General features: G+C 44.1%; 1 protein-coding gene across 3 annotated transcripts in view; it reads left to right on the top strand.

Annotated features, from left to right (window-relative positions):
- Positions 1-4030: 4030 nt before the first annotated feature.
- Positions 4031-15094, top strand: part of ankrd2 (ankyrin repeat domain 2 (stretch responsive muscle)) — a 34042-nt gene continuing 22978 nt past the window's right edge. For all 3 annotated transcript variants that reach the window (XM_072558052.1, XM_072558051.1, XM_072558050.1), the window contains exons 1-3: positions 4031-4228; positions 7135-7239; positions 12673-12822. In XM_072558052.1, coding sequence (XP_072414153.1) covers positions 4142-4228; positions 7135-7239; positions 12673-12822 — 342 coding nt within the window. In that variant the 5' untranslated portion in view covers positions 4031-4141. The remainder of the gene's footprint in view (positions 4229-7134; positions 7240-12672; positions 12823-15094) is intronic.

The following is a 15094-nucleotide window of genomic DNA, read 5'->3' as shown; positions in this document are numbered from 1 at the left end:
CCCTCCAACGCATCTCGTCCACATCCCGCGCCTCCGCCCTCAGACCCCACCCCTCCAACCGTAACAAGGACAGAACGCCCATGGTGCTCACCTTCCACCCTACAAACCTTCGCATAAACCAAATCATCTGCCGACATTTCCGCCACCTCCAAAAAGACCCCACAACCAGGGATATATTTCCCTCCCCACCCCTTTCCGCCTTCCGCAAAGACCGTTCCCTCCATGACTACCTGGTCAGGTCCACACCCCCCTACGACCCACCCTCCCATTCTGGCACTTTCCCCTGCCACGCAGGAACTGTAAAACCTGTGCCCACACCTCCTCCCTCACCTCTATCCAAGGCCCTAAAGGAGCCTTCCACATCCATCAAAGTTTTACCTGCACATCCACTAATATCATTTATTGTATCCGTTGCTCCCGATGCGGTCTCCTCTACATTGGGGAGACTGGGCGCCTCCTAGCAGAGCGCTTTAGGGAACATCTCAGAGACACCCGCACCAATCAACCAAACCGCCCCGTGGCCCAACATTTCAACTCCCCCTCCCACTCTGCCGAGGACATGGAGGTCCTGGGCCTCCTTCACTGCCGCTCCCTCACCACCAGACGCCTGGAGGAAGAATGCCTCATCTTCTGCCTCGGAACACTTCAACCCCAGGGCATCAATGTGGACTTCAACAGCTTCCTCATTTCTCCTTCCCCCACCTCATCCTAGTTTCAAACTTCCAGCTCAGCACTGTCTCCTTGACTTGTCCGGACTTGTCCGACCTGCCTATCTCCTTTTCCACCTATCCACTCCACCCTCTCCTCCTTGACCTATCACCTTCATCTCCTCCCCCACTCACCTATTGAACTCTATGCTACTCTCTCCCCACCCCCACCCTCCTCTAGCTTATCTCTCCACGCTTCAGGCTCACTGCCTTTATTCCTGATGAAGGGCTTTTGCCCAAAACGTCGATTTTGCTGCTCGTTGGATGCTGCCTGAACTGCTGTGCTCTTCCAGCACCACTAATCCAGTATTTGCTTTCCAGCATCTGCAGTCATTGTTTTTACCTCCAGAGGATAAAAGCTTTACTCATAAGACAACTCATCCATTCCAGGTATTAGTCTGGAAGCCTCTGAACTGCTTCCAATCCATTTAATTCCTTCTTTAAACAAGGAAACCAGCTGGTAAGCAATACTTCAAATGTGATTTCACCAGTGCTCTATATAATTGAAATATAACCCTCCTACTTTTGTATTTAATTCCCCTTGCAATAAACTACAACATTCTATCAGCTTTCCTAACTACTTGCTGTACCTGCATACTGGCCTTTTGTAACTCATGCACTGGGAGCCCCTGGTTCCCCTGCATTTCAGAGCCCTCACCATTTAGATATTTTTAATCTTCCTTCACATTTTTCAACATTAGACTCTACTTGTCAGATCTTTGCCCATTCACCTGACCTGTCTGTACACCCTTAGTAGCCTCCTTAATACCTGTTTGTAATTTACTTTCCAACTTTGAGCTGACAATGCCATTCAATAAATCAAGCTCCTGATACCAGCTGCAGAAGGATGCTCTCTGACACCTTAAACAGAAGATGGGTTCAGCCTTACTCAAGCAGTAAAGGATTATTACATATTAATTAATAGCTAGTTACATTACATATTTGTCATTATAAGACAATCAGGTCTAATTTTACAGTACAGCCAACAGGTATGCGGACAACTGGCTAGCACCTCCCAGGGACAGTTCATTTTATCTTGATGGGACAGAGCTTTGCTTGTGATGTTAGCTTAATCTTTCAGATTCTGTCTTATTCGAGTCCCATTGACAAATTTCATTCCCATTTATTCCTCACATCCACATCATTGTAATTCTCCAGAGAGCTGTGAAGATGTGGACTTCACAGCTGCGTCAGAACACATGCTCAGGCATTTGAGCACGTAACCCAGACTGACGCATCCAGAGAAAATACTGAGGGAGTTGTTGCATCTTTGGAATAAGAAGTTAAGTCAAGCCTCCACCTGCCTTCTCCAGTATGAAACAACTCACAGTCACTATGTCAAACAAGAGCCATCCCTTCAGAACTTCATTAGATGATAACACTTCGACCATATTTGCAGTCACCCTTCAGAATTTCACCTTCTCCTGACCTGAGGCCCATTTATATCTCTAAAAAATTGTTGAATTTAATGGCAGAGCGTTCCATCTCACATTCACCAGGACTGACGCAAGAATGCCAAATTTCAAAGGGACCAACAATTGATACTACACGCCAAACCGATTACTGATTGGTAGGGAAGCAGACTCTCATTGGTTGAGGCATTTCCATGGAGAATGCACCAGAGAACAATTTCCTCCCAGTTTTCATTGAATGAAAAGGTGGCTCAGTGGTTAGCACTTCTGCCTCACAGCGCCAGGGACCCAAGTTTGATTCCAGCCTCGGGTGACTGTCTGTGTGGAGTTTAAACATTCTCCCTGTGTCTGAGTGGGTTTCCTCTGAGTGCTCCGATTTCCTCCCACAGTCCAAAGATATGCAGGTTAGGTGAATTGGACATGATAAATTGCCTATTGTGTTCAGGGGTGTGTAGGTTAGGTGCATTAGTCAGGGGTAAATGTAGAGTAATAAGGTAGGGGAAATGGGTCTGGGTGGGTTACTCTTCCGAGACTCAGTGTGGACTTGTTGAGCCAAATGGCCTGTTTCCACACTGTAGGGATTCTATGATTCTAAAAATGTGCAAAGTCTGGATAACCATCTTCCTCCTACAACAGGGCTAGGCCCTGGGTATGAATATGTATTGTTTTCAGCAAAAGTAAGCAAGTCACATTGTAACTGCTGTGCTCTTCCAGCACCACTAATCCAGTATTTGGTTTCGAGCATCTGCAGTCATTGTTTTTACCTCTTTAAGTCACATTGTAAGCCTGACTGATAGTCTCAGACTGGTTGTTTGTGTAATCTTTGACACACTTAAGAATGTTGAGTAAAGGCTGCCCAGTCACAGAATCACATCTAGTATCGGTCACAACAGACTGAGTTTTACAAGCATGGGTTGGTTGAGAATGATCAATACCTTGCTAGTTCACTGGTCCATTCCCTACATCAAGGCCTCAACCAAAGTTGACTCGCCAAACAATCAGCATTCTTTTCTCCTGCAGTATGAATTGTTGCTCCCTATGAGATTTGGCTCCCTTGCAAACCTGTCCTGATGACTGTAAGAGGTAATGCTTTGACAATATGTCTCTTTTTCAGCAATTTCTGAAGTTCTGTGCTATCAGTCATTACGGAAGGAAGGAGACCATTTGGCCCACTGAGTCCATGACTGTTCTCTGCACTGCAATCCAGTCAATCACATTGCCCTACTTTATCCACGTAGCCCTGCTGGTTTGTTGCCTCAAGTAACTATTGCATTTTCTGTTGAAATTATCGGTGGTCTCTGCTTCCACCAACTCATTGAGAATGAGCCATTCCCACTTACTGTGAAAAACAGCTACATTCAAGAAGCCCCCCCTCCCCCCACTGTGTCACCTCCCCAAACCTCCAATGTGATTCTGGATCATTTTCTATCTAGAGCAGCTGTGAAAGAAAAGGAGCTTTGTTTTGGTCCCATGGACTGTCATAAGGGGCGCAAATTAACATTTAATCTCCACATTCTCTCTCCCGCGTCAGATCAGCAAACGTCAATCATATGGGTTTCAAATGCTTCAGTCTCAGTGTCATCCCCCCCCCCCCACCCTCTCTGAGCTCCAATCCCCTCCTTGATTGACAAGCGCTCATTCCATCCCATGGCCTCACCACCTCACTCTGGCAATGAGCTTGTTCACTGACCTCAAGGTCACACATTCCCTACATGTCAGGGCTGCTTTCCAACATTGTGTCAAGTCAGGTGCATCCTCGTCCCCGGCCTCCGCTCATCTCCCAACCCAAACCCGAACCCAGGCAGCAACGGATGTGCATGCCTTTCTCAGGACCCACTTGCTGCTCAGTGTGACTGCCTCCCCCCCTACATATACACACACACACACACCCACTAATGCTGGCTATCCAACCAGTCCACGGTTATAAAACTCTCAGGAGGCACTTTGTCCTTTTACAGTACACACGCTCGTTCCCTGCTCTCTGTTTCTCAGGGCACTTTCAATTCTCACTGATTCGACCACATGGAAGAGATGGATGTGGATGTGGAAATCAGCTCCCTGATCAACAAGGTGGAATTAAAGGAGAGTTTGGAGAGAGCTGAGCAGGAGGTAGGTATTAAAGAGTTTGCATATATAATTGGGAACTTCTGCAGATGGCAAAGAAAGAGCTTGCTAGAGGACAGGAAAGGACCTGGGTAGCTCTTATAAACAGCCAGCAAAGATACCTCCTTTTTCCCAAAAGGTTCAACAATACTTCCAAACTGACTATTACTCGAAGGAGGATGTGACTGATCATGAGTAGCCACGATGTGGAGGTGCCGGTGTTGGACTGGGGTGTACAAAGTTAATAATCACACGACACCAGGTTGTAGTCCAGCAGGTTTATTTGGAAGCACTAGTCTTTCAGAGCGCTCCTCCTTCATCAGGTAGCTAGTAGGACAGGATCATGTTCCAGCTCCACAGCCGCCTGATGAAGGAACAGCGCTCCAAATGCTAGTGCTTCCAAATAAACCTGTTGGACTATAATCTGGTGTTGTGTGATCTTTAACTTTGATCATTGGTAGATAGTGTGGGAGTGAAATTGTAACCGATGGATTTCTCTTTGAAGCTGATGTTTGGAGAAAGCCTGGAGATTGAATATTTATAACTGTCCACCTTGTTCTTCTGCTGAGTTCACTGCAGGAGTGAGTGTAAGAAATCACCTTTCACCATCCCTGCCCTCCGGGTCAATTAAAGTACAGTTATCGTCTGCTTAGATATTTTTTAAACAACCTCTTCAGAAGCAGGTGAGAATTGAATCCAGATCTTCACCACTTACGTTTAGATGATTGGGGATATGAGCCAATCTTTCAAGGCACTTAAAGGAGTCAATACATTTGACTCCCAAAATTACACCTGAAATTGGCAGGGATTTCAGAAACAAGTTTGGCAGTTACAACAAGATCCTGATGAAGGGCTTTTGCCCGAAACGTCTATTTTCCTGCTCCTCGGATGCTGTCTGACTTGCTGTGTTTTTCCAACACCCCTCTACTCTTGACTCTACTCTCCAGTATCTGCAGTACCCACTTCTGTCAACAAGATTCTACAGTTTGAAATTGCAACAGCATTACCCAGAGAGGATGGACAGACTGGATCTAGGGAGATGTTACAGTGAGGGTGAATTTAAGGAGGAACTGGAAAGCTATTTGAGTTCACTGGGAGATTTGGGACCAGTCACACCCACTGCAGCATGTCTTATGATATTGCAGAGTTTAGGTTAGTTACAGGTCATTCTGCTCGAACCCGACAGTTGTGTCCCTCTGCAACTCCGTGCTATAGAAAATCACGTTACGGAAAACTGCTATTGAAAATTGTGCTGTAGAAGATCGCTATTCCTGTTCCGTAGAAAGTTTGGGTTACCCAAACATTGTTCACAATTTGTCAATCACATTATAACAAATTCGTGTTGACAAAACATGCATTATACCAGAACAACTTGTACTCACTTTGAATTCTGTGAGGTGGCAAGAGTTTACACTATTTTGGAAACTCAAAAATAATTACGTTAACTGAATAAACGATTGACAGCCCCATAGGCACACTGAGGTAATAGTCAAATCACCAAAGGAAATGTATCTAATTAAATTAAAATGTGCTTTTTTTAGCAGAGCTAATACTCGGCAGTAACTGTGGAGTTGACAGTAGAACTTTCAATGCACTGACTATTGCAGTCCATGATTGTTAAGGATAGTAGTCGCATTGTATTTGTAAGTCAATCAAATTTGACACTCCACTGTCTGTTGGGAAGCACTCTCAATTCATTGTTCAGAAGGTTAGGGGTAAAGATCCAACTCCAGAGCACCTGATCTAGCCTGGCATCCCTGAGGGAGTGCTGCGTTGTCAGAAACACAGCCATTCAGATGAGAGATTAAACTGAGATTCTGTTTGTCCTCTCCAAGTGGATATTAAAGATCTGATGCTGCCAGCTCTGAGAAACATGAGCAGAAAGTTTCCCCCTGTGGTGCAGTGGTCGTGTTCACACCTCTGAGCCAGGAGGCCTGGGTTTATGCTCTAGAGGCAGGTAATAACATTGCTGAACAGTGTGATTCAGAAATGAACATTAAAAAATCTCCATGGTTGCCCTATTGTATTTATTTCTCAATGAAAGAATGTAAAAATAGGTCAGCATCACATTGTGGGTTTTTTTGGATCTTTTTCTTCCGACATTGTTTGTCACATTTCCAATATTTCAACAGTGCTCGAAAACTATTTAAAAACTGAAAGGACTGTAGATACTGTAAGTCAAAGACAAAAATAGAAATTGCTGGAAAAGCTCAGCAGGTCTGGAGAGGGATCAGAATTAATGTTTTGGGTCTAGTGACTATTCCTCAGAATTTGAAAAATGATTTAATTGGTTGTTATTAAACATTTTGCAATGCCTTCAGCCTGTGAAAAGCACAATAGACATACAAATCCTTCTTCTATAACAAAACAAGATTAAGCTTAATGTTTAGTATTTAAACAGAAGACAAAAGGATTTGATATGAATGTCCCAGCGGTTTAATTTCACCCATCCCTATACTAGCTGAAAATGTTTGCATAATATTCTGCGGTTTACTTCTAAAATGCGGTTCTAAACACACTGGAGAAACTCAGCAGGTCCAGCAGCATCTGTGGAGAGAGAAATACACAGTTAACATTATGACACCAGTGAGTTCCTCAGAACGTGTCATGCATTTATGTAGTGCCTTTCACGGCAGACTGCTCAAAATGCTTCACACCCAATGAAGTATTTTATTGAACTGCAGTGACTGTTATAACATAGGGAAACGTGGCAGTCAATTTGCACAGAGCAAGATCCCACAGATGGCAAAATGTTAAATGACCAGTCCATCCGTTATATTTACTAGTCAACACAGGAATGAACCTTCTCTGAAAGAGGAGGAATTACTGAATCAAAGGCTCCATAAAGTAAAGATTCCCATGTCCAAATAGAATGCAAACAAATGACATGTCTCTTTCTTCCATTTTCCTAGAGGCCAAAGTGTGGCAATGCGGCAATCAGTGATATGAACGCAGTGGATCTGGAAAAGGAGAAATACAGGGAGCCAGCTAAAAGCAGCAGATTCCTGGCAGTGAAGGTAATTGTTACTCAGCCACTTCACTGAGGTGCATTCAATCAACTCTGAAGGATGAAAATTATCAAATAACATCAATAGGTTGGGGTCACATGACACAGTGTGGCTGCAGTGTGAGTTATGTGACAACATTTCTACAATGTGAGTCATGTGACACTAACACTACAGTGAGTCATGTGACAATATTTCTACAATGTGAGTCATGTGATACAGTGTTGTGACAAGGTGAGTCATGTGACACAGTATCCTTGCCATTTGGGGCAGCATTGTCACAATGGAACGATCCAACACAACTGGGGGTGGATACCAAGAAAAGGCCAGTGCGTCTTCCAATACATCACCCCTAGCACAAAATATCACAGAAGATCAACAAAGAACCTTGGAAACAGCGATCACAGAAACACAGGACTGGACGTGGGCCATTCAGTCCCGTGAAGCCTGCTCCATCATTCCAGGTCATAGCTGGTCGTTTACCTCAATGCAATGGGCCTGGTGCAGGAAAGTGGGACTAATGTAGGTAGTGGTATATATTTAATAGAATTATGGAATCCTTAAGTGTGGAATGCATGTCATTTGGCCCATCAAGTCCACATTGACCCTTTGAAGATCATCCCACCCCGCTATTCCTATTACCCTGCATTTCCCATGGCTAATCCACCTAACCTGCACATCTTTGGACTGTAGGAGGAAACCAGAGCACCCAGTGGAAACTCATGCAGTCATGGGAAAAATGTGCAAACTCCAAATCAACAGTCACCCATCCCATTTTTGGCGTACAAACTCAATGGACTGAAGGGTCTCGTTTATACTGTCTGATTCTATGGCTCTATATTCCTCTGATAGCTCCATATCCCTTGATGTCATTAACGACTACAAATCTATTAACCTTTATCTTCAATTGAATTGACTGAATCGCCACAGCTCTCGCTCGAGGAAGGATATTATTAAATTGAAGAGGGTTCAGAAAATATTTACTGGGATGTTACTGGGACTGGAGGGTTTAGGTTATAAGGATAGGTGGGGATTTTTTTCAATGGAGTGTAGGAGGCTGAGGGGTGATCTTCTACAGGTTTACAATATCATGAGGTTCATGGATAAGGTGAATAGCAAAGGTCTTTTCTCTGTTGTGGGGAATTCAAACTAGGGGACATATTCTTAAGTTGAGAGGGAACAGGTTTAAAAGGGACCTAAGGCGCAACTTTATTACACAGTATGTGGAATAACTGGCCAGAGTAAGTGATAGATGCAGATATAATTACAGCATTTAAAAGACATTTGGACAGACACATGAATAGGAATGATTTACAGGGATATGGGCCAAATGCAGGCAAGTGGGATTAGGTTAGTTTGGGGACATGGTTGGCATGGACGAGTTGGATCGAAGGGGCTGTTTCTGTGCTGTATGACTCTATGTCTCCAGGGTAGACAATTCTAAAGTTTCACCATCCTCTGAGTGAAGTAACTTTTCCTCAGCTCAGCCCTAAATGGCCTGCTCTTGTTCTGAAACATTGCCACCTGGTTCTAAGCAACCCATCTCCTTGAATCTAGTCTGGTAACTCTAACAATTTTCTATATTGAAGGCGATCACCTCTCGTTCTTCCAAACTGCACAGAACACAGTCCCAGCCTCCTCAATCTCTCCTTAGAGGAAAGTCACACCATCCCAGAAATCAGTCCAACAAATCTCTCCACTGCATTCCCTGAACATCAAGGAGCTTAAAACTGCCTCAGGTCACAGCAACATCACTCCTCTACCAACCAGTGTGCATGTTGCTTTAAGTGTGCAGCAGCTTTTGTTCAACAGCTGTTTTAAGACACGGGGATTTATTCAGTGACCTTTGTATTTATTCCACTGTCAATAACACTTGCAGCTGCTACACTGCTGAGGACTGGGCCTGTCCATTGTAGGGGTCATCGTGTGTTGCAGCCTGTTCCACACTAAACCCCTCGCTTCGAGTTTGAACCTAGTTTGAACTGAAAATGCAAACGCTGCTCATTTCCGGGACTCCTGTTTGGGCAGTCTCGCCTTCCACTAAATCATTCTCAAGATGGGCCAAATGGTCTCCCTCTGGGCTGCGATGTTGGAATTGTGGGATCACTTTTCAAGAGAGTGGCGTGAGCCTCTTCTGAGATTGTGGTCAGGGCAGTTAGTCAGGGCAGAGTTAAGATGATTATTGTAATCGTTTGCCTCTTCCTCTGAGAGCACAGGGTTAAAATAATCATTCTCTCCACTGGACAGCTCTCAGACCCACTGGGACTCTTTGGAATCCCCTTCCTCAACAGGCAATAGATGCCGAATCCTTAAGTATTTTTAAGGCAGAGGTAGGTAGATTGTTGATGACCAAGGGGATCAAAGATTATCAGGGGATATGCAGGAATGTAGTGTTGAGATTAAAATCAGATGAGCCACAATCTCAAAGAATGGGGAAGCAGGCGTGTAGGGGCTGAGTGGCCTCCTCTTGTTCCCTGTACATTAGTAATACTAGCATTTCTTCCCACTGGTTTCCCGATAAAGGCGCTGCTGGGTTTTCTCCTCGAACACTTATGCTTTGGCATCAATCCATGGTTTTTTGGCAGCAAGGGATTCAGTTACATATAGAATCCTTACCGTGTGGACACAGGCCCTTCGGCCCAACAAGTCCACACTGACCCTCTAAGAGTAACTCACCCACACCCATTCCTCTACCCTATGACTCTAATTTACCCCTGACTAATGCACATCCCCGAACACTATGGACAATTTAGCATGGCCAATTCAACTCACCTGTACAAAGAGTCACGGAGATATACAGCCTGGAAACAGACCCTTCGGTTCAACCTGTCTATGCCGACCAGATATCCCAACCCAATTTACATCTTTTGGATTGTGGGAGCAAACCGGAGCACCCGGAGGAAACCCATTCAGACACGTGGAGAGTGCACAAACTCTACACAGACAGTCGCCCGAGGTTGGAATTGAACCTGGGTCCCTGGCGCTGTGAGGCAGCAGTGCTAACCACTGAGCCACCGTGCCACCCCATGCTCAGAAGGCAGCACTTTGGTGAGGGATTGGAGACACATGTAGTCCAAGACTGGGTAAGGACAACAGCGTTCATTCCACAGAGCATTTTCATGAACAAAACTAAGGTTTTGACGATAATCCAACAGCATCACGGTCACTTTGCCCAAGTGGGAACAGCTGACACCTGGAATGTCAAAATGTGTGGAATGAGAGCTGCCAGAGGAAGTGCTGGAGGCTGGTACAATTACAGCATTTAAAAGGAAGGGTTTAGAGGAATATGGGCTAAATGATGGCAAATAAGGCTAGATTAGTTTGGGATATCTGGTCGGCATGGACAAGTTGGGCCAAGGGGTCTGTTTCTGTGCTGTACATCTCTGTGATTCTATGACTCCTTGTTCCAACTCCTCAGCACTGACCTCTCCCCGTTTGAGGGGATTACAATAATTTTCAAAAGCGAACGAGTTACAACAGCATGAGTAGGTAACACGACTCAGCCCTCTGAGAGATATCTGGTGGAGAGAATGATCTTTCACTTCAATCCCACTTTGCCAAGTTATTCCTAAATTCCTCTGTTTCCAATAATCGATTGATCTCGGGGGTTAAGCATTGAAAAGATTTACAACTTTCCAAGTGAAGAGGTTTTCTCTCACCTCAGTCTGAGATAAGCAGCTCATAATCCTGAGCTAGCCTCTGTATTTGTGACGAAGGAAATAAAGTTTTCCAAGGACAGTGAAACTTTCAGTGACCAGAACAAAACTGGGCTGGTGCCAGGACGTGACAAAGAACTCCCGAGAGTTTTGTTTCTGGCACATGTTACAAACCTCTGAGTGTGGCATGTCAAATACCGATTTTAAATAAGCTCATTGTGAGAGCCGTGGAGGCTTGGCATTGATGGATTAATACCTGAAATGTCAGCTGTCACCATAACTCCCTGAAGGTTTATTTGTCCAAGGTGACATTTATATAGTCAGTCAGCCAGAGGGACCTAACGGGAGCAGAAATGCTCAGCATTTCAATCTTCACACATTCTCCTCTTCAATCAAGAATGACAGAGCTGGAGAATGGGGCAGGTTTTGTTTCTTTTGTTTCTGGGGTTTCAGTTCCGAGTGCTTTCCAGGCATGGGCTTAGATACAGGGTGACACTCCACTTCCACTGTCCCCCTCAAACACTTGGAGGACAGGTACAGAACTGGATTAGATACAGAGTAAAGCTCTCTTTACTCTTTCTACTGTTTTAACCATGAGTTAAAGTCTCCTCTACACTATCCCCATCAAATACATTGAGGACAGGTGCAGCACAGGGTATTATACCGAGTAAAGATCCTTCTATGCCTTTAAACTGAAAGTTAAGCTCTCCCTACACTGGTCCTAATGAACCATTCCCAGGAGAGGTATAGCATGGTGTTAGATACAGAGTAAAGCTCCCTATACTCTTTTGAATTGAAAGCAAGCTGAAAGTAACATTCTCTCTATACTGTCTCTGTGAAACGCTCACATGACACTGATAGCATGGTGTTAAATACAGAGTAAAGCTTCCTCTACTCCTTTAGACTGAAAGGAGAGTTCCTGCAATACTGTCCCCATCAAAAACTTCCAGGACAGGACTGCAGGGGGCTAGATACAGAGTAAAGCTACCTCTACCTTTTTAAAACAGAATATAATGTTCCCTCGACATGAAGGTAGAGAGTGATACTCTGTCTCCACTGTCCCTATCAAGTGCTCCCAGGACAGGTACAGCATGGGGTCAGATTCAGAGTAAAGCTCCCTCTACTCTCTTAAATTGAATTTAATACTCTCTTTACTCTTTAAACCTAAAAGCAAAAGCCCCCTGTTCTTTTAAACTAAAAACAAAGCTCCCTCCACATTGTTCCCATCAAATACTCCCAGGACAGGTACAGCGTAATGTTAGATTCAGAGTAAAGCTCTCTGTACATTGTCTCATCAAACATTCCCAGAACAGGTGCAACATGGGGTTAGATACAGGGTAAAGCCATCTCAACACTGTCTCAACAAACACTCTCTGGACAGGTACAGAATGCGGTTAGATACAAAGTAAAGCTCTCTCTATGCTGTCTCATTAAATACTCCCAGAACAGGTACAACATGCAGTTAGATCCAGAGTAAAGCTCTCTCTATGCCTTCTCATCAAATACTCCGAGAATAGGTGTAACATGTGGTTAGATACAGAGTAAAGTTCCCTCTACACTGTTCCATCCAAAGCAGTCAAAATCCTTTACTCCTTTTTATTTCCCTTTCTTATTCCCCGCTTTCTCTCTTGTTCCCTTCTCCACTCACTTTCCCGTATGCAGTTGGTATACCCCATCTCCTTGTTTCCCGTCCAAGGTTAAGGTGCATTTTGCTGTGGAGACTGGGAGCTGGGAATGATGGCCAAGGTCACTCTGATGATTGTACTGTTCTTCTTCAATAACATCACAGGGTGAAGAAAGAGTGAGAAAGACTTCGAGGGACTTGCGTCAAGAAATAATCGATCTCGGAGGAATCGAAAATTTAATTCAGCTTCGAAAGAGAAAGAAGAACAAGAAGAAAATCCCAGCTCCAGAACCAGAGAAGGAACCAGAGGAAATTGTAAGTGGATAGTTTAACAAATTGATGCAAAGCTCAAAAATTACTAGTGAATGAAATCTTAACACTCCCAATGTCAGTCCTCCAGTTTGTTGAGGTGACACCAATCATTGCCTGTAGCCAAATAGGAGGAAGGGGTGCTGGAAAAGCACAGCAGGTCAGGCAGCATCCGAGGAGCAGGATCATCGATGTTGCAGACAAAAGCCCTTCATCAAGATCCTGCTCCTCGGATGCTGCCTGACCTGCTGTGCTTTTCCAGCACCACTCTAATCTTGACTCTAATCTCCAGCATCTGCAGTAGCCACTTCTGCCAAGTAGGAGCAAGGTTCAGGAAAGCTTCAAGATTAGAGTTAGGGCAAGTTGCTAAATATTGTGGATTATCATCACTTCTGGCTCATGAGGAAGAGAGGGGACAGGATGCAGAACACGATTAGATACAAAGCAAAGCTCCCTTTACTTGTTCAACTGTTTAATCATGAGGGGGGTATATGTGGCAAAACATCAGAGGGGTGGAATTTATGACTGAAGGAGTGTCAGACTTGCATTTATTTAGTGCCTTTCATGGATTCCAGCCATCTCAAAGTATTTTCTGACCAACGAAAGGGCATCACGGTTGACATGGCCAATAATTTACATGCAGGAAGCTCCCACACAGAGCCACGTAATGAATGGCCAGACATTCTGCTTTTGAGTGATGCTGATTGACGGATTGATCACAGAATAGAATCCTAGAATCCCTACAGTGAGGAAGCAGGCCATTCAGCCCATCGAATCCACACCAACCCTCCACAGAGCATCTCACCCAGACCCACCCCCCGAGTCTGTCCCTGTTATCCTGCACTTTCCGTGGTTATCTCTGGATGCTATGGACAATTAAACATGGCCAATGCACCAAAACTGCACATCTTTGGACATCGGCGTTGTGAGAAACAAAGCTCACTCACTTCAATAATTTCAGTCCGAGACAAGACCTGAAGCAATCAGTATGTTTATTATACACTTGCAAGCGTGGTGCCTAAAATAGACACGCAGAGTTTAGCAAATACATATCTTATATAGGATTCACTACTCCAAACCCGGTGCCCATTACTATTGTTTATCTCTTGCCTTATCCGGCCTTGTGCATAACAAAGTACAAGTTTTACTTGGCCATTTCACCACATCCTGCTGTGGTCCGTTGTTAGGTATATCCTCCTTCACTACCATCTGTTTCCCTTATTTGTGACATTTGCTCCCATTCCTCAACCATATTGAACCTTATGATCTTTTAATTGGGGTTTTTTTTTGTTTTTGCGGAAGTGGGAAACAGATGTTTATAACTACTGCTTGTACAAGCATATCTGGCTTAACCTACATCCTCACAGCACCTTATCTATTTGTCTGTAACATCTACCATTGTTTGCAGGCACGTTTCATTCTTGTATGCACATTGTAGCTAATACAAAAACAATTGTATATTTCCTTCACATAGTTTTCATTCTTGTTGACTCAGCTCTTGGGTGAAACAATTATACACTGGTGTGAGTGCATTTACCTTGCATAAGTAATTATGATTGCAGAAGGAACACTACTTTACCTATATCCCACAATGTTATGCAATAATTAGAACTGGCCTGCTGTTTGACAAAACAGTGTTATGGACTAGGCCAGACCACTCAAAACATTCTTAATCAGGCAGCCCAGACCATAACTTTGCAATTTGCTTCGGTAAGTGTATAGTAAAATTACCCGGATTAAGTTAGTGAGGTTTAAAACAGACAAAAAAATCTATTCACAAAATTACACAATGGAACACAAAGAACAGAATATAGAACCCTACAGAACTCAGTCTATCCAAACTAGACTAAAGTATGCTGTTCCGAATATATATAACAGTCCCAATAAGCAAACTCCATTTAAAATACAGTACCAAAATGGGTCAGATGCTTACAGGTTGAAGTTAGAAGGAGAGAGAGCTTCCACAATATCTCACTGTCGAACTTGCAACCAGTTCTGGACTGAACTAAACTGCTCAGCTCAGCTAGAGAGCTGACCACTCCCCTTTCATTGTACAGTCATTTCTAAACCATGACCACTTTGGCCTGAAGTCTCATCTGTATACATATAAACAAAAGGCCTCTCAAAATCCTTTTCGTCTCTGTACCAAACCAGACTGATCGGAGCCCGGCCTGGTTTATTACCCCTCTGAAAAAATCAAGGGCAGAGACTCCTTGAGCCAAGGAACAACTTTTAGAAAAAAAGGGACTATCTTTGTGACACCTCCCCCTTTTAAACA

The sequence above is a fragment of the Chiloscyllium punctatum genome, chromosome 38 (assembly GCF_047496795.1).
Source record: "Chiloscyllium punctatum isolate Juve2018m chromosome 38, sChiPun1.3, whole genome shotgun sequence".
NCBI lineage: Eukaryota > Metazoa > Chordata > Chondrichthyes > Orectolobiformes > Hemiscylliidae > Chiloscyllium > Chiloscyllium punctatum.
This window is presented reverse-complemented; position numbering and strand designations above follow the sequence as displayed.